This window comes from Cotesia glomerata, linkage group LG5 (genome assembly GCF_020080835.1).
Source record: "Cotesia glomerata isolate CgM1 linkage group LG5, MPM_Cglom_v2.3, whole genome shotgun sequence".
In the NCBI taxonomy this organism is placed as follows: domain Eukaryota; kingdom Metazoa; phylum Arthropoda; class Insecta; order Hymenoptera; family Braconidae; genus Cotesia; species Cotesia glomerata.
In genome coordinates this window covers 24,182,801-24,203,104 of record NC_058162.1, presented here as the reverse complement: position 1 = coordinate 24,203,104, position 20,304 = coordinate 24,182,801, and the positions used below count along the sequence as shown (strand labels likewise).

Below are 20,304 nucleotides of genomic sequence, written 5' to 3'. Positions count from 1 at the left end.
ATGCAAGTGAAGTTGATGCAGTTCCCGGATGAAGTTCTTGTTTAAATTTTTCGTTACTTTTTAAGATTTCGCCACCTGGTGTTACTTTTGCGAAGTAAGCGCAGATCAGTCAGTCGGAGTTACTTTGTTTATTTTTGTAAGTATTATTATTAGTAAATTTTTAATTAATTAATAAATAAATAAATTATAATAGAATTTTATTTTAAGACAGAAACAATTATGTCACAAGAATGGAAATTGATTAAAGTTTTGGGGCGTGGTGCTTTTGGTACTGTGGAATTATGGCAGAATAAAAATCAAAATATAGGTAACCTTTGACATTTTGATTTTTAATTTAAACAATAGATATCTGATTATTATCATTTTAATTTTATGTAACTAAAAAATTTTTTTTATACTCTTGATTAAATTATGAAAATTAATTTATTTAGGAGATGTTTAGTAAATTTTAATAATTTTTTTAACAAATAAATAATGGCCAAGAAATTTTTAAAAATTAAAAATGCAATTTTTTAAAAATAATTTTTCGGAAAAAATTTAATTGTTTAAAAAAAAATTAAAAAATTGTCATTAAACTGCTAACTTTAATGTCACTTATGAAAATTAATTTATTTAGGAGATATTTATTGAATTTTAATAATTTTTTTAACAAATAAATAATGGCCAAGAAATTTTTAAAAATTAAAAATGCAATTTTTTAAAAATAATTTTTCGGAAAAAATTAGTTTGTTAGAATAAATTAAAAAATTTTCAAGTGATCGCTAACTGTAATGTAATTAATTAAAATTAATTTAGCAGATATTTTATAATTTTAAGAATTTTTTTAACAAATAAATTATGTCGAAGAAAATGAGAAAAACAATTGACATTTAGAAAATTAAAAAAATTAAAAATCCAATTTTTTAGAAATAATTTTTCGGAGCAAATTTATTTATTAAAAAAAAATTTTTTTAATTATCAAGCGACTGATAACTTTTATGTCGTAAAATTCATTCATTTTGTAGATATTTATCATCTTTTAATCATTTTTATAAACTATGACAAAAAAAAATTGACGTGTAGAAATTAAAAAAAATTAAAAGTACAGTTTTTTAAAAATAATTTTTCTTAAAAAATTTAATTGTTTAAAAAAAAATTAAAAAATTGTCATTTAACTGCTAACTTTAATGTCACTTATGAAAATTAATTTATTTAGGAGATATTTATTGAATTTTAATCATTTTTTTAACAAATAAATAATGACCAAGAAATTTTTAAAAATTAAAAATGCAATTTGCAAAAATAATTTTTCGGAAAAAATTAGTTTGTTAGAATAAATTAAAAAATTGTCAAGTGATCGCTAATTGTAATGTAATTAATTAAAATAAATTTAGCAGGTATTTTATAATTTTAAGAATTTTTTTAACAAATAAATTATGTCGATGAAAATTAGAAAAAAAATTGACATTTAGAAAATTAAAAAAATTAAAAATCCAATTTTTTAGAAATAATTTTTCGGAGCAAATTTATTTATTAAAAAAAATTTTTTTAATTATCAAGCGACTGCTAACTTTTATGTCATAAAATTCATTCATTTTGTAGATATTTATCAACTTTTAATCATTTTTATAAACTATGACAAAAAAAAATTGACGTGTAGAAATTAAAAAAAATTAAAAGTACAGTTTTTTAAAAATAATTTTTCTTAAAAAATTTAATTGTTTAAAAAAAAATTAAAAAATTGTCATTTAACTGCTAACTTTAATGTCACTTATGAAAATTAATTTATTTTGTAGATATTTATTTAATTTCGAGAATTTTTGTAACAAATAAATAATGGCAAAAAAAATTGATATGTAGAAATTTTTAAAAAATAAAAATTGCAATTTTTTGAAAATAATTTCTTTGAAAAAATTTATTTTAAAAAAATTAAAAAATTGTCAAGTGACTTCTAACTTTAGTGACATGTTAAATGAATAAACATCAAATTACATTTTAATTTTTAGCAATAAAAAAGTGCCATATAGATAAAAAAATATTAACCAACAAGCAAAAGGAACGTTGGATAAATGAGGTATTAATAATGAATAAATTAAAACACCCGAATATAATCAACACCAAAGAATTGCCAAAGCAATTTGAAAATTACAATGTTGATAATGATTTACCGATACTCTGTATGGAGTACTGTACAAAAGGTGATTTACGAAGTGTAAGTTACTTTTAATTATATACAACTACATTACTTAGTATCATAATTATTTTATTGGTTGTTTCCAGATGTTGAACAAGTGTGATAATGTCTGCGGAGTTTCTGGCAAAGAAGCTTTAAAAATAATGCATGATATTTCTTCAGCTGTCGAGTACTTGCATCAAGAGAAAACTACTCACAGGGACTTGAAGCCAGATAATATTGTGCTGCAGCAAATCGGTAGCAATGTAAATAGTTAATCAATTGTTATAATCAGTGACTTTTATTTATTTAAATTAAGGAAAATTGTTCTGCAGGTGATTTATAAATTAATCGACCTGGGATACGCCAAAGAATTGAGTGATGCCAGTATCGCAGCTTCTGTTGTCGGTACATTAAATTATTTAGCGCCAGAGTTACTTTGGAAAGAATCTTACAGCTGTTCTGTGGATTATTGGAGTCTTGGAATTTTATTTTATGAAATAATTACTGGTACCAGACCTTTTTTACCTCACATGCAAATTACCACGACTTGGTAAATTTTTAAATAATTTGTTTGCTTACTATTTAGATACTCTCGCGGTTTTTGAAATACCGTAAATTTTCGGTATTAATGCGTTTACCATAAATTTACCGTTATAATTTTGAAATAATACGGTATTTCTATGGTTGTTTTGGCCAGTTTTTTTACTATAGTTATACAGCATTTCTACCGTACTTTTGCTGCAAAGTTCAGAAATAATACGATAAAATTACCGTAAAACTCTAGAACTTTTACCGTAAAAAATCTATGTAGGTGATTCTCTGTAAGGATGTTTTTTGCTGTCCCAGGCATTTTTTTATTAGAAAAATTGTTATTTTGTTACTAAAAAAAATTTATTACGAAAGTAAAAAAACATTTCTATTCGGAGCATTGAAAACTAAAATGGAATAAATTTTGGTTTTTTTGCTATAAATTCGTAAACCACCGAAATGTCAGTCCCCTGGGCTGTTCCAGTCCCAAAATTAAAACTTTAAGATTAAATTTTAAGTTATTCGTCAATAATATATAATTTAGTCCATAATGTTTATAAACTTAATTAGTTAACTAACAATCTTCTTCAATAAAAAGTACCGAAAGTTAATTTGTTTCATTAAATTCATTAAACCAAAGTTTGTCCCAGGCATTTTAAGATCAGTCCCCTGCCAGAAGTTCAAAGCCAAAAAAAAAAAAAATCTAGCGTGTTATTTTACCTTTTGCAAGGTTTATAAGGATCTAACTAGCCTTAAGTTAATAACCATAGGGCTGTTAGCGCTTTATCGGCATTTTATTTAGTGTCAAAGCACCGTTTGTGCTGGAAATATGTGTCTGGGCCACTTCAAAATTCAGTCCCCTGGCAGCTATTTTTGTTTATAATTTATTTATAAAATTGGATCTATAAGTCTTAATATTATTCTAATTAAAGTAAACATTCATTGAGAACTTAAAAAGTTAAATGCATTGAAATAGTTTGCTTGATTTTTCTCAATTTGATAAAAAAAATCAGTCCCCTGTCATGTTATATGGCAAAAAATACACAAATATCGAAAAAGCAAAAATTAATTCGGCTGTTTATTTATTATGATTAAGCTGATAGTTTTGTAGCCCTTGTTAATTTTTTTTCTAATAAAATCAAAAATAATTTGGTCGGACAATTTTGTACAGATTTAAGACGTCCTTACAGAAAATCACCCATGTATTAACTTAATATTACTATAATTTTACAATAATAAAATGGTATTTCTACGGTAAAAATACCAAAGATATATTGCAATTTTGCCGCGTTTATACTGATATAATTAAAGATATAATGCTTTTCTACCGTAAGATCGACGGTTGTGTTTATTACTCGGTGAGTGTTATTAGGTGACTGAGTAAATAGTTGCGGGTAGTGTCTCTGATAGCTCAACTGGTAGAGCCTTCGGCGCGTAACTAATTAATCCGGGTTCGAATCTCGGTCTGGACTAAAAAAAATGATAATAATAATAATAATAATAATAATAATAATAGAGAAATTACTTTATCAACCTCTTAAAAATTATTCGTGATAATTTATAATATTATAAAAAAAAATTTTAAGCTATTAAAAAATAGTAGTAAAGCAGCATATTTTCGGTATTTTGCCGGTAATAGAAAGTAGGGATCTTCTTTTCCGGTTTTTTACTGCAATAGTGCCGCAGATATACAGTAAATATGCGGTAAATTTACGGTTTAAATGCTGTTAATATACCGTAATTTTTCTATTGTTTTGCCGTAAATATTCTGAATTTATTTCGTAATAATTCGACAAAAAAACTGGCTAAAATAACTGAAGTATTACGATAAAAATACAGCATTCATATCGTATAAATACCGAATCTTTACGGCATTTTCAAAACCGCGAGGGTAGATAGATAGATAGATAATAAATTTTATTTGAACCTGGAGTTCTAAGCTCCTTCAGGACCATCAACAATGCATAATAATAATAGTTTACAAGTATACATTTGATACAGTGTTTGCAAAATAATTTTAAAGATCGACACTAAATAATAACTAACATGTTAAACTGCAAGATTAATGGCAATTACATTGATTGCAAGAAGAAGTTAAAACAAGCTTGTTTATAATTTTTAAAGTTGTCAATTACTGTAATATCAACCGGTAATGAATTCCAAATTTTTATGCCGTGAATCGGGAAAGAATTTTCATAGATAGCAGAATTACTTCTTGGTAAACGCAGATAGTCATTCCTGACATCACCTCTCCTTAATGCAATTGGCAGAAATTCTAATTTTGATCTAAATAATTGATTATAATTTAGTTTGATTTCTTTGTAAAATAAACAAGCTATGAAATAATCTCTTCTCGGCAAATAAAATCAATTTACCTTAAAGAGTTTGAATTTTAAATCAAAGAAGAAAATAATATTTCTTCTTCAGGATGGATCTAATAAGGAAGAAAAATTACAAAGACATTTCAGCGCGTACAATCAACGATCAAATTGTTTTTAGTCAGGATATTGACGAGCCTTGTACGATTCCCAAGTAATTATTTTATTTTACAATTTATTTTTTATTTTTGTTACTTAAGACAATTAAAAATTTTTATTTTATATTTTAGATGCATAAAAAATGATTTAGCCGAATGGTTCCGCTTAGTCTTGCAATGGGACCCACGAAGACGAGGAAAAATTAAAGAAGATCTCGTAGTTTTTAGCAAATTAAAGGAAATACTGGAGAAGAAGGTATACCAACATAAATTTCAAACTAAAAAAATTATTAACCTTAAAATTATAAGTTATTATTTTTTTTAGGTTACTGAACTTTTTATTGTTCCACGCTATAAATTTGAATCTTACATTGTCGACTCAAATATGACTATTGATGATTTGAAGCTGTTAATATTTAACAAAGAAAAAATTGAAGTCAATTGTCAAATTTTGACTGATACTATGGGGAATATTTTAGATGATCAGTCTTGGAAAAAAAGTGTAAGAATTTTTTTAATTAAAAATAAAATAATAAATAACTAGCAAACTTGCAGTCACTATGTGACTGCCGTGACTTATTCTCTATAAATAAATAAAATTTTGCTATTAAATAATGAATTTTGTTAAATTGCACTGTACTTTCTTAAATATTGACGTTTTTAAAGATATAAGCTCATCTCGATGTTACACTCATCAAGAGCTTTCATTTGAATACCCACATGCATTTTTGATATATTTTTCATATATACATATATATAATATATATTTTAAAGATATAAGCTCATCCCGATGTTACACTCATCAAGAGCTTTCATTTGAGTACCCACATGCATTTTTGATGTATTTTTCATTTATACATATATATAATATATATTTTAAAGATATAAGCTCATCCCGATGTTACACTCATCAAGAGCTTTCATTTGAGTACCCACATGCATTTTTGATATATTTTTCATATATACATATATATAATATATATTTTAAAGATATAAGCTCATCCCGATGTTACACTCATCAAGAGCTTTCATTTGAGTACCCACATGCATTTTTGATATATTCATCATATACATATAGCACATATATATATATATATATATATATATATATATATATATATATATATATATATATATATATATATATATATAATATATATATATAATATATATGAAAAATTGATGTGGGTACTTAAATGAAAAGTCTCGATGAGTGCAATGTCAAAGTGAGCTTATATCTTTAAAAATGTCAATAGTTTACAAGATACAATGTCATTTTTTAATTATTGATATTTTTTAAGATATAAACTCATTTTGATGTTACACTCATCGAGACCTTTCATTTAAGTACCCACATGGCATTTTTTATATATTTTATATATATGGTATTTGTGAAATATATAAATATATAAAATATATGAAAAATTGATGTGGGTATTTAAATGAAAGGTCTCGATGAGTGCAATGTCAAAGTGAGCTTATATCTTTAAAAATGTCAATAGTTCACAAGATACAAGGTCATTTCTTCATTATGTAGCTAGAAATAGAGTAATTTCGAACGCAGTCTATTAATTATAACGCTAAATACTTATCATTATAAATTGACAAAATTTCTCTTATTTTCTTAATAATATAGATTATTAATCATTTGTGGTTGCAGGACGTAATTATGGTGTTTAGTAATGACTTGTGTCTTACTCAGACATCTGATCAGAAATTTTACAACTGCATTAACGAAGCCTTAGCTCAGCCAAGGAAAAAATTTAATTATTATCAAGCAAAGTCTTACTGTGGAGCGATAATGTTTTTTGTGAGAAAGCAGATTGAGATTTATCGGACTTATATACTAGCTTTGAGTATAATGATGTAAGTTAATTAAAAAAATTTTTTTTTTAGTTATTATTGTTTAAGTTTTTTTTTTCTAAATTGAGCTTGCTCCATAAATAAATAAATAAATTATTTAATTATATTATATAAATCAAAAAACAATATTAAATATTTTTCTGATTTTAAAATTAAAATTCTAGATTTTTATTTTTATAAAATTACTAAATTAATTTTACATAAACATGTTATAGTATATAATTAAATAAATAAATAAAAAAATAATTTTTTCAGAGACTTTTGCGGCAAAAAATTTAATTCTGTAAATAATGAAATTGAAGAACTGAGTTCTGGAGTCGAAAAATTAGTGAAAAGTCTAGAGGAGACAGAAGGGTTGATTAAGAATATTAAAGGAGAGTCATGTGAAAGCTTTGAAGCATTGAAAGGAAAAATCGGAAAGTTCTTGGAACAGAAGAAGAAAATGAAGAAGAAATTTAATGTTCTTAAGGAAGATAAAGAAAAGCTTAAAGAATTCGTGGAGATTAATTGGATGGAAGGTATCGAAGAGCCGCTGGATCGAGCGCAATATTTAGTTAATACTTTACTGATTGCTGACCGAAATACCCCGCGGTCGCCATTTGAGATGGTGCAATTGTTTTTTAGGTTTTTGAAAGAACGCGAGAAGAAATTGAGCGACCAACAGCTTGTTCATTTTCAAAAGTATGTATTTTAATTTTTATAAAATTGTTCTTTAAAAAATTTGTATAAAATTATCTTTTAACAAATTTTTACAAAATAATTTTTTATAAAATTACTGTTTAAAAAATTTGTATAAAATTATCTTTTAACAAATTTTTATAAAATTATTTTTAAAAAAATTTTTATAAAATTATTTTTTAAAAAATTTGTATAAAATTTTTTTTTTTAATTTTTATAAAATTATTTTTTATAAACTTATTGATTTATTTTCAGTAAAATTACTCAATTTTTAAAGGAATTATCTCAATTAAAAGAAGTTCTCAAATCATTCAAAGCGCTTTTAAATAATTACAACGAAGAGTTGACTAAAATAAGGCAAGAAGTTGAAATTTTACACGAAACTAGTCCTGCTTGTTCAACTTCGCAGTCTACAAAAATAAATACTTCGATTGATGATACAGATTCTGTGATTTATAATTCTATTTTTATTACTAATATGTAAGTATATTAATTAAATTTTCATTATTAATTATGAAATTAAAATTTAATTTTTTCTAGGCTTGGAAGTTTATTAACAGAAATGGATACCTTAAAATCAAAATTTGCTGATTTAGCAAAATCAGACGAGTGAATTTCTATCAAATATCAATTTTATTTAATATTAAAATTAAAATATATAAATTTTTTATCTATTGTTAATGAAGAAATAAATATTTTTATATCAAATTAATAATATTTACGAGGAACATAATGACGCACTCCCCATTTTATGTTGGCATTTTTATCTGTTTTTACAAAAGAGAACACAGGACCTCCAACATATTTTCTTGCTAAAAGAAATTATTATTAATCATGAGTAAGTAAATTAATAAATTAGATTTTTTTTCTTACCTTCAAATTTGTTTATCGCCATTATTATTATTAAAATAAAAAACAGCTTCTTGATCTATATAAAAAAATTATTAAAATAAATTATATTATTATTATTATTATTATTATTATTAAACATTAAATAGTAAAAATAATAATTGACATTACTCACATGATTCATAACGGCAAAGTGAGACTGATCTTTGACAAGAATAAATCTAAGATTTAAAAACTTTCACTAGAAAGACTTTCAAATTTTTTTATAAAATTTCTTCGACGGCAAAAAATTGAGGGCGTGAAATAATCTTTATTACTAAGAGAATAAAAAAAACTGTCTCCAGGATAGTCGGATAAAATCGGTTTTTTGTAGTGAAATTTAGTGTCATTGCAAAGGTCTTGTCCTTGTATCTTGTCAACTATTGACATTTTTCAAGATATAAGCTCATCCCGATGTTACTCTAATCGAGACCTTTCATTTGAGTACCCACATCAATTTTTCATATATTTTATATATTTATATATATTATACATATGAATATATGAAAAATATATCAAAAATGCATGAGGGTACTCAAATGAAAGCTCTCGATGAGTGTAACATCGAAATGAGTTTATATCTTAAAAAATGTCAATAATTAAGAAATGACATTGTATCTTGTCAACTAATGACATTTTTAAAGATATAAGCTCATCTTGACATTACACTCATCGAGACCTTACATTTGAGTACCCACATCAATTTTCATATATTTATATATTTCACAAATACCATATATATAAAATATATACAAAATGTCATGTGGGTACTTAAATAAAAGATCTCGATGAGTGTAACATCGAAATGAGTTTATATCTTAAAAAATGTCAATAATTAAGAAATGACATTGTATCTTGTCAACTAATGACATTTTTAAAGATATAAGCTCATCTTGACATTACACTCATCGAGACCTTTCATATGAGTACCCACATCAATTTTTCATATATTCATATATTTCACAAATACCATATATACAAAATATATAAAAATGCGATGTGGGTACTCAAATAAAGGTCTCAATGAGTGTAACAAAATGAGTTTATATCTTAAAAATGCCAATAATTAAGAAATGACATTGTATCTTGTCAACTAATGACATTTTTAAAGATATAAGCTCATCTTGACATTACACTCATCGAGACCTTTCATATGAGTACCCACATCAATTTTTCATATATTCATATATTTCACAAATACCATATATACAAAATATATAAAAAATGTCATGTGGGTACTTAAATAAAAGGTCTCGATGAGTGTAAGACCAAAATGAGTTTATATCTTAAAAAATGCTAATAATTAAGAAATGACATTGTATCTTGTCAACTAATGACATTTTTAAAGATATAAGCTCATCTTGACATTACACTCATCGAGACCTTTCATTTGAGTACCCACATCAATTTTTCATATATTTTATATATTTATATATTTCACAAATACCATATATATAAAATATATAAAAAATGTCATGTGGGTACTTAAATAAAAGGTCTCGATGAGTGTAACATCGAAATGAGTTTATATCTTAAAAAATGTCAATAATTAAGAAATGACTCTGTATCTTGTCAATTTATGACATTTTTAAAGATATAAGCTCATACTGACATTACACTCATCAAGACCTTTCATTTGAGTACCCACATCAATTTTTCATATATTTATATATATAAATATATGAAAATGCATGTGGGTACTCAAATGAAAGTTCTTGATTAGTATAAGATCGGAATGAGCTTATATCTTTAAAAACGCCAATAGTTAAGAAAGTACAGTGCTATTTAATAAAACTCATTATTCAACAAAGCAAAATTTTATTTATTTAGAGTTCAAAAGTTACGGCAGTCACATAGTGACTGCAAGGTTGCTAGCTATTCTGATTTTTATTAGATTTGCCTAAAAAAATAAACCAGTGGTTATAATATATAGATCCATTTTATTAAACTATGCACACAGCATATGCCCACGTATTCATTCAAGTCCACATTAAAACTATAAATATTTAATATTAATTATTATAATAATTATAATTATTTTAGTCATTAATAATTAATTATTATTATCGTTATCCATCTCTGACATATACTTTATACAGAAAAAGATCGAGTACAAAATAAATGAAAAAAGTATAATAAATAATAATAATATGGACGTGGAGATACACACGTCTTTCCAATAGAGAGATGTGACATTAGACTTTTCTTTTGTTTATAAAAATTGACGCTTAATTTATTATTTATTAGACACATTAATTGTTAGTTTTATTTTTTTTTTTTTTTTTTTTTTTATTGTATTTTAATTATTCATTGTCACTGACGTCCTCGTCAGTCGTGTACTCGGAATGTTCATCACCGATATCTACTTCTTCGGCAGTCTCTTCATCAGAAATGTCCCACTGTGGGTGCTGTGTTGGGACTGCTGGTGCTTCTTTTACGTCCAGCTGAAAAAAAAATTATTTTTTTACATTATTATTAATTTAAAAAATTCGTTCTCAGAGATTTAAAATTAATATAATTTTTTTCTTGATTTAATGTAACAAATTTTAAATATTTAAAAAAAAAATACAAATATTTTTTTTAATTTTTACAAGTGGAGTAAATATTAAAAAAATAATATAGTAATATACAGATAAGTTGTTATAAAGTAAATTATATTTATGTAAAAATATATAATCAACTAGGAAAAAATAAGTAAAACTTCGTAAAACGTTTTAGTAATTTATAAAAAAGAAAAATGTAAGAAAAAGACAAAAACTCCAGTAGATGGTCAGTCAATACCATTAGATGAACACTTCTTACAAGCGATATTTTAAATTTATTATTCATATCAGAAATAATTAATTTATTAATTTTTTCTACTAAAAAATAAAGCTTGATAAAGAGAAAAGGTGATAAAATAGATAGTAATTTTCAGCATTTTTTTTAAAATTCTCTCTATAATAATTCATTTGTTTAAAAATTCCAATATAAAAATTAATCCCAGTAAAATTTACGTAATTTATTTTATTTAATTTAACGTAGTAATGTTAATAATTTATTTTTACCAAGCCAAAAGGGCGTATAAAAAAATTTTTTTCAACTTCTCGCTAAGAAAATCGAAGATTTTCAAAAATCGGGAAGTTATTGTTTTCACCCCGTTTTGCAAAAATCGAGTTTTTATCAGATCTCGACGTTTGAAGGTCACAGGAAGCTTCCCTGACTATCCCCGCGAGGTTGTCACTGTGTGTGTGTGTGTGTGTGTGTGTGTGTGTGTATGTAAGTATGTAAACGCGGTTGGCGCCATTTGAAAGGGCTTGTCCAAACTTAGATTTTAGATACAATTTGGATCGATTCGGACCGATAGATTTCAAAAAATCTAAAAAAAAATTGAAAAAAAATTTTTTTTTCAAAAGTGGTTTTTTTTGGAATAACTTTCGAACGGCTTTATCGATCAACTCCAAAAAAGAGTCAGCTCTGAACCTTGAAAAACCACGTCGATCGCCGCTAACCCGGTCAAAATCGATTAATTCGTTCGAGAGATATCGTGCAGGAAAGAAAACCCCAAAAAGTGTTTTTTCGGAATTACTCCGAAATTTCTAGTTTTATCAATATAAACTTAAAAATTTTTTATAAGGCTTAAAAAACTACGTCGAATGCCTCCAACCGCGTGAAAATCCTTTCATTCATTCAAAAGTTATTGCGGTTTGAAAACTCAAAAAATAGTGTTTTATCAACCTTCTATCAAACTTTTGAGCTTGAAAAGCTCAAAAGCATAGAAAAGTTATCTTTTTGAGCTCGAAGAGCTTAAAACAACATATAAATTGTATTTTTGAGCTCGAAGAGCTCAAAAACATCGTAAACTCAATTTTAAGCGCCCAGGTATGGAATTAGCGGGAAGTTGCAGGGATGGCCTTCAGGGTCAACCGTTCTCCTAATTTTTTTTTATTTTTATAATCTTAGACACAGATGATTCTGACGATGGAGATGGCATTGGACTAATACCCTGATAAATTTATTTTTCCTTAATTTTTATTAGTTTTTTCATTTAAATAAATATTTATTAATATAAATTAAGTTGTGGAGTGATATTTCTATTACCTTTGCAATTTTTTTTCTTACTCTGACCTATAATTGATAATAAACCGAAAAAACAGGATACGCCCTTATGGTTTTAAAAAAATGTTTTCTTAAAACCATAAGGGCGTATCACAAAAGAAAAATTTTTTTTCGTTTTTTCCATAGATATTAATGTTTTCAACATTTTTACATTGATTGGAGCAAAAAGAATTTTTTTATACGCCCTTATGGTTTTAGTAACGCGATATAGTTATGACTTAATAATTTTATATCACGATTTAAAAAGGCTAACAATATCACTATGATGTCATTATGATTTTATGCAGATATGACCATCACTTTATGATGAATTCATGTCAATATCATAATGATTTAATAATTAAACTAGTAGAAATTTTCTTTCTCCAACAAGAAAAATAAAAATTTTATAATTTAGTTAAAAAAAAATTTGTTCTCATAAATAGTATACTTATTATAGGTATCAAATAAAATGTATAATAATATGGCTTTTATATAAATGAATAATAAATATGAATGAATAAGTATAATTATTTGAAATTTTTACATATGGAATTTTTTTACTGAATTTTTATCAATAATTATAATTATAATTTAAGGAATCCTGTTAATGGCTCTGCTGTTGGGTTCAGTGTTTGTTATAAATAAATAAATTAATAAAATAAATAAATCATAATGTAATTATTATAAAAATCTAAAAAATTGTTAAATGTCTGCTAAATTCAGTATTATTAAAATAAAAAAAAAATTACCTTAATATCCTGAGTCTGATAAAATCCTAAATAAGAATCACTCCTCAAACAAACAGAGAAAGTGTAAACTCTCGGCCAACTGGGAGCAGTGAATCTCAATTGGACTTCTTCCTTGTCAACCAGCGACGTGACATGCACTGGCGTGGTAATAAGCGTGTGTGACTTCCGGTCACAAATGTAGACCCACCAGTACTCCTGTTTGACATCAGGAAACATCGGACAGTGAACTTCGTGAGACAAATTACTCCTGCCCTCGAGGACTTTTTCCCTCTTGTTCATCCTCTGCTGGAACTTCTCCCACTCATCATCATCTTCGTCCTCAAAGGACTCTTTCTTCTCCTCAGCCTTGGACTCGGTCTCTTCCTCGCTCTTCTCGCTTTCAGCATCACTCTCGCTGCCGGACTCTCTGGCAACGTCACTCTTCTCAACCTTTTGATTCTCATTTTGGTTCTTCTCGCTCTCAGAAGTCTCCTTGGAGTTCGGAGACTTCTCAGGCTTCTCTGACTTGCTCGGCTTGGTTGTTGGAGTTTTTTTGGTGACGCGCTGCTTCTTCTTCCCCGTTTTCTTCGCTCCTTTCTTCTGCTTGCGCCACAGAGCTGATTTAGCAGCCGGTTCAGCTTCTTCGTTATTGCTGTCTTTTTCTTCATCATCTTCGACTGTTTTTTCTTTCACACTCTCGTCGCCGAATAAGTGACGCATATCCTTGCGGTACAGAGTCACTGTTACTGTAACTACGGCCTCTGCTGTGTAAACTGTCGGGTTGTCGTCATCGATAACTAAAAGTTGAAAAACAAATAATAAATAATAAATAAATTATTCATAAAAAAAATAATTAATTATTACAGTAAAGGGACTAAATATATTGACCAGACAGCATAAAAAATCTAGTTATTTAATTTTTTAATGTAATTATCTATATTATTACGAAAATAAGAAAAATTTTGTTTCCAGGATATTCATATGATAAAATCGTTTTTTTTTTTTTTTTAGTTAAATTTAGTGTCATTGCAAAGGTCTTGACTTGAATTTGTGCCTTTTCAAGGTTTGTTATCATTCTTACCGATAGTCAATCTATTATGATAAGTATTTAGGCTGCATTCGAAAATAATCTCTGCATACATAATTAAGAAATGACCTTGTATCTTGAGAAATATTGACATTTTTAATTATATAAGCTCGTCCCGATGTAACACTCATCAAGACCTTTCATTTGAGTACCCACATCAATTTTTCAAATATTTTATATATATTTATATATTTTACAAATACCATATATATAAAATATATCAAAAATGCCATGTGGGTACTTAAATGAAAGATCTCGATAAGTGTAACATCGAAATGAGTTTATATCTTAAAAAATGTCAATAATTAAGAAATTACCTTGTATCTTGTAAACTATTGACAATTTTAATGATATAAGCTCACTCTGACATTACACTTATCGAGACCTTTCATTTGAGTATCCACATTAATTTTTCATATATTTCATATATTTATATATTTTACAAATACCATAAATATAAAATATATAAAAAATGACATGGGGGTATTTGAATGAAAGGTCTCGATGCGTGTAACATCGAAATAAGTTTATATCTTAAAAAATGTCAATAATTAAGAAATGACCTTGTTTCTTATGAACTATTGGCATTTTTAAAGATATAAGCTCACATTACACTCATCGAGACCTTTCATTTGAGTACCCATATCAATTTTTCATATATTTACATATATTATATATATGCATATATGAAAAATATATCAAAATGCATGTGGGTACTCAAATGAAAACTCTTGATGAGTGTATTATCGGGATGAGCTTATATCTTTAAAAACGTCAATATTTAAAAAAGTACAGTGCAATTTAATAAAAGTCATCATTTAATAAAGTAAAATTTTACTTATTTATAGTTCAAAAGTCACGGCAGTCACGTAGTGACTGCGAGGTTGCTAGTAAATTTATGTTCATTTTATCTAAACTGGTCAGCCGAAGTCTTTACTCTATGCTCTATTCTTCTAAATTAATATTTTTACCTTCTGACTGAACCTTGAAGTCAACGTACGGCATGTTTCCAAGTACCCTCATAACGTCTTCATACTGCTCATCAGTAAAATTACGCAAAATTTGTCTCCTTTCGTCACCCTTCAGTTGCGCGAGCTGCTGCAGTGTCTTAATTTTACGTTTCTTTCCTGAAAAATGTTTTAAATGCTCCTCTTCAATGTGCGGCAATTGCAACAGCGGGTTTGCAAATTCCCAAAATCCTTGGACTATCATCGGGCTTAGTTTCATGCAATTTTCAATTGTCTCTATTGTCGGTAGACAGGCGACTGAAAATTAATAATTAAATTAGTAATGAAGAATAGTTAAAAATAAAATATAAATTAAAATAAATTTATTTTTAATACGTAATATCACTTGATTAAATTTATTATCTTTATATATTAATTTCTAAAAACTTACTTCGACCACTGTATGCAAGGAATATTAATTGATTTACACACATTATCATTTCTTGAATTAAATAAGGACATTTTTTAATAATATATTGACGATCTTTTTCTAATGTCTCCGGATTTAATGGAATACGTGATAAGTGTGCGTAAATAATTGCACGTGCTTTAAGAGAATAATTACGGCATAATGGAAATTCTTTATTTTTTTCTCCTAAATTTTGAATTTTTTTCATTAGCTGAAAATAAAAAAAAAAGTAATTAATATCAAATTGAAAATTTTTAGCTTTGATAAAATTATTTTAAACTAATTATTTATAAAATATTCAAAAAAAATTGCACGCATAATTTTTTAAATCTTTGATTACAATTTTTTCAAGAAAAAAAAATTTTAAACATTTTCAGAAGTCGGCTAATTTAATAATTTATAAATTTTGCTTCAAGATGATTAATAAAAGGACTTACTGAAGGTACTTCTTCATTATCAGACTGCCGTATGACTATTTCCGGATTGGAATCTTTAGAAAATTCACTAGAAGCTCCGAGGATCATAATAACCCGCTTCAAAGTGGTCAACCTCTGAGAGTTGAAGAAAGCGTAGTAAATTTTTGTCGTTTCCAGCAAAATTTGGTCACCTGTGTACCGAATACTCTTGTACCACCACATTCCGACTACGGTGGGCAACGCGACCATGAAAACCATCGCGTAGAGTCCTAGGACCCACACGGAGTTTTTCTTCTCGACAATCCATGACGGTAGAGCTATTCCGAAGCTCATCGCTCCTGGTCCGTCTGGGTTGCCATATTTTTCCCAATTTTTACGAGCCTCATCGTCAGTTAAAGCTTGGTAAGCTGTAATTTTTGAATTTTATAATTAGTAATTTTTATAATTAATTATCAATATTTTTTAATTAAAAATTGAGTAATTATTTGGTTTCAGTCATTAAAATTTTTTTTAATTTTTAAAATTTCATTTATATTTTGCGCGTAAATAAAATTTTTTTTTTAATTTCTTCATACCTAATTAAAAATTAAAAAAATTTTTTTTTTTGGTTAAAAATAAAAATATTAATTCTTTTAAATATAAAAATAAAAAAATTAATTTTCTTAAAGCTTATAAAAATATAAATAAAATTTTTATCAATTAAATTATTATAAATTTAAAAACTAAACAATTACCAAGACTTGTATGTCTTAAGTACAATGTACGATGTAAGCTTAGAAATAACTTTACCTTTTGTAAGCTTCATAAATGCTTTTTCATCACCAGTTTCTTTGTCCGGATGGAGTATTAATGATAATTTACGATATGCTCTTTTTATTTCTCTTTCAGACGCTCCCTAAACATTTAAAAAAAATATATAAATTTTTTTTTTTTTTTGTAATAAACAGTAATAATAAATTTTTTAATTTATGATACTGAAACTAGCAAATACCTAACAATTGTTTTTATTTTTATTACAAAATAATTATTGTAATTCTCTTAAATTTCTAGATGTAAATTTTTTAGTAATCGGAAAAAATAGACCCGGAAAAAAATTTTTATGAAAAATTCATATTATTTCATTAAAATTATTATAAAATATTACACCCACAATTTTCCTAAAAAAAAATTTTCCGGGATTTAAATTTTTTAATAAAAATCTTTCGATAATTAATTCAGTTACAAAAATCTAAAAAATTGACAGATGTCTTTTAAGAATGAACATTAAAAAATAAAAATTTTTATTTAAAGCCGTTGGGTTTTATTGTATTGAACTAAATAAATAAATAAATAAATGAAAATTCAAATAAGGTAAAAGACCCAATACCGGAACGATTTGACAATTATTATTATATATTTTATCTCGTACTAAATCAAATTAAACAAACTTTTCTTTATTAGAAACCTCAATCTTTTTTTTACATAATAAAATATGAATGAAACTTTAAATTGTATTGGAAATATTGAAAAAAAATGTTAATGATGTCAATAGTCTTAGATTTCTGACTTATCAAGGTCTCTTAATGGTTTTGCTAAGAAATCTCTCGATGATCTTAAGCTCATAGAAACCTAATGGAAATACTTTTCACTAAAATTTTTTTTTTATGTATTAATACAAATACTAAGAATTCGATGCAATTAATTGATAATACAAAAAAGACCCTATTGTTATTTAAAATTTACTGTTCGTCTATTGGTACACCCGAAATAAGCTAATACCCAGTATCGGAACAGTCAGCCATATTGATATTATTTATTGACATTTACGATATACTGTGTTGATTTTTTACATCAAGCACAACAACAAAAGTTTTTGTGAAATAACATTTAATACAGAAAGTAATTTTATTATAAAAATTGCTTCAAATATTCGTAAATTTTAACTTGAAGAACAAAAGCAAATTTCTGTTTTGAAATTTTCTTTTTTACATAAGTGTCGTCAAGTGTAACGTCGAATCGTTTATTTTTTTTTTTTTGATTTTTAGTAAAAATTTATTTGATTTTTTAATATTAAATAATTATTGTTAGTTTCACTATGCATACATGTCATTTGAGTTCTGAATTAACTGCTTAATTTTTTATAGGTAGTAGTAGGATGCCGAAAGTTAAGTCGAAGATAACATTTTATAAATTAGTTTTATAAATTCAGAAAAATTCACATAAAGTATTATGATTTGTTAATTAATTATTTAATTAATTCAGCTTACGAAAAGCGGACTCTTTAGATTAAAAAAATTAGTTTTATTTATCGTTCCGGTATTGGGTCAACCATATTCCGGTATTGGGACTAGGCATTTAAGGTGTTTCGTTACTGGGTCTTTTAGACTTTTTCAAAAAACATGTTTTTTTTTTAATATTAAATTCAACAAAATTGATAAATTTAATTATTTTCGTGTAACTACATGTTTATTCTATATGATTGGATGAATTATTATTACTAATGAAGCATTTGAATATTTTCTAAGTAATAAAAACCAGTCATGTACCCTTCGCCGTTCCGGTATTGGGTCTTTTACCTTATACCATGTATCTTATTCATATAATATTAAATAAGATAAGACTGATAATAATAATTACCGATGAGACACCAAGAATTTCATAAGGATCAAAATTAGCCATTTCAGCGTCATACTGTGAAACCTTGTAGGCCAAGAAGGCAAGAGCGATCCAGCATAAAATAATAAAAACCTTCCTACAAATGAAATATTAACCGCATTAATCGTTAATCAATAATGAATACAAACATTAATAAATAAATAATATAATTTACAGCAAGCGTGCTCTGGTAGCCTTCCACCTGTCATCCGACGATAGTATTTCTTTTTTCTTTTTACACTTAGGACAATGACATTCTCTTGACAATTGCTCAGCATCTAAAACAAAAAAAACGGTACTTTATTTCCAAATCACGGATTTACCGTTCGTTGTAATTTTCACCACAATAAAAAAGCGCTTAGTATAAAATTAACTACACTATTTATTTTTTTTTTTTAAATGACATAAATAAATCGACTAACCTGGCTTAGGACAACGTGGCCACAGGTAGTAAGTACCTGGGACCAGGATGAGCGCGAGAAATGACAGCAAGAAGTAAAAAAACGTTCCACCACTCTCGTCATACTGAAATTTTTGCCCGCCCATTGTTAATAACAATTGTTTATATGTTTATTTATTTTTTTAAACAAATATACTTCGACGGCTCATAAGTACATCGGTTCTCTGGTGAGGTAGCCAACAGGTTACAGCAATACAGGCTCCGACAATATTTCTTCCTGATAAAAATCAAAATAATTAATTATAAACTATTTTTTATTTAATAACTTGTCAATAAATACACAACATATTTAAATTCAGGTTACGTTACATACTTTGGCCGAATTATATACACATTAGGCACTCGGACATCAAGATTGCCAACTCAGCATGACCACCAGGCACCAGCACTAGGAGTAGCAGACTTTGGGTTTGATGCTAGATCCTACACATGCCACATACTTTAATTTTCTACAGGTATATTTATATATATTTATTTATCTTTTTTTTATTTTTAGTTTTTCTTGGAACTGTCACGCACTGACATCTGTCTTTATTGTTTTATTGTCATTTTAGACAAGACACTGAAGTTAACTGACATTACTAATTTTTTTAGTAATTTTATTATTGTAAAAAAAATTTAATTAAAAAATTACAAGCGTGAAAATTAATAAAAAATTATTAGTGAACATTTTTTTTAATTTTATTGATTTATTATGAAAGTTTAAAAAAATTGACAGCTATCAGCTGACTTCAGTGTCACAAAAGTAAGGCCTGAAGTTAACTGACATTAGAAATTTTTTTTTAAATTTTAAATTAAGGAAGTCCTTTCGCTCCAGTTGAGTCAGTTGAGTCATAACAACTGTAGTAGTAAATTTTCAATAAATTAAAATACAAAACCCATAAAAATTCCTGAA

The 20,304-nt window shown here is 26.3% G+C and overlaps 2 protein-coding genes across 5 annotated transcripts; one reads left to right on the top strand and one right to left on the bottom strand.

The window, feature by feature from the left end:
• LOC123265625 (inhibitor of nuclear factor kappa-B kinase subunit alpha-like) lies at positions 1-8,546 on the top strand. Of its 4 annotated transcripts, none has more exons than XM_044729433.1 (12): positions 1-140; positions 212-307; positions 1,986-2,191; positions 2,260-2,418; positions 2,488-2,705; positions 5,111-5,215; positions 5,292-5,415; positions 5,485-5,661; positions 6,820-7,025; positions 7,278-7,703; positions 7,956-8,180; positions 8,241-8,545. In XM_044729433.1, exons 2-12 carry the CDS (start codon positions 220-222, stop codon positions 8,311-8,313), a joined length of 2,007 nt encoding a protein of 668 aa, XP_044585368.1. In that variant the 5' UTR covers positions 1-140; positions 212-219; the 3' UTR covers positions 8,314-8,545. The 4 variants fall into 4 exon arrangements, with proteins under 4 accessions (XP_044585368.1, XP_044585369.1, XP_044585370.1 ...); XM_044729434.1 differs by having other exon boundaries at positions 79-152; XM_044729435.1 differs by having other exon boundaries at positions 89-136; positions 208-307.
• A 1,962-nt stretch (positions 8,547-10,508) lies between these two features.
• On the bottom strand, positions 10,509-19,874 carry LOC123265622 (translocation protein SEC63 homolog). The gene is made up of 10 exons (XM_044729425.1): positions 19,723-19,874; positions 19,372-19,626; positions 19,125-19,227; positions 18,932-19,046; positions 17,105-17,210; positions 16,337-16,722; positions 15,882-16,110; positions 15,455-15,748; positions 13,418-14,193; positions 10,509-11,032 (listed from the first exon to the last, which is right to left on the bottom strand). Exons 2-10 carry the CDS (start codon positions 19,493-19,495, stop codon positions 10,892-10,894), a joined length of 2,274 nt encoding a protein of 757 aa, XP_044585360.1. The 5' UTR covers positions 19,496-19,626; positions 19,723-19,874; the 3' UTR covers positions 10,509-10,891.
• Between the last annotated feature and the right edge of the window lie 430 nt (positions 19,875-20,304).

Bases quoted from the DNA above. Each gene is read 5' to 3' on its own strand.
- LOC123265622 (XM_044729425.1), bottom strand. From the start codon at position 19,495: ATGGGCGGGCAAAAATTTCAGTATGACGAGAGTGGTGGAACGTTTTTT. The intron at 19,228-19,371 runs GTTAGTCGATTT...TTTTTGTTTTAG, and splicing joins GCCACGTTGTCCTAAGCCAG to ATGCTGAGCAATTGTCAAGA. The intron at 11,033-13,417 runs GTAATTTTTTTT...TTTTTTTTTCAG, and splicing joins ATCAGACTCAGGATATTAAG to CTGGACGTAAAAGAAGCACC.
- LOC123265625 (XM_044729433.1), top strand. From the start codon at position 220: ATGTCACAAGAATGGAAATTGATTAAAGTTTTGGGGCGTGGTGCTTTT. The intron at 5,216-5,291 runs GTAATTATTTTA...TTTATATTTTAG, and splicing joins GAGCCTTGTACGATTCCCAA to ATGCATAAAAAATGATTTAG. The intron at 7,026-7,277 runs GTAAGTTAATTA...TAATTTTTTCAG, and splicing joins CTAGCTTTGAGTATAATGAT to AGACTTTTGCGGCAAAAAAT.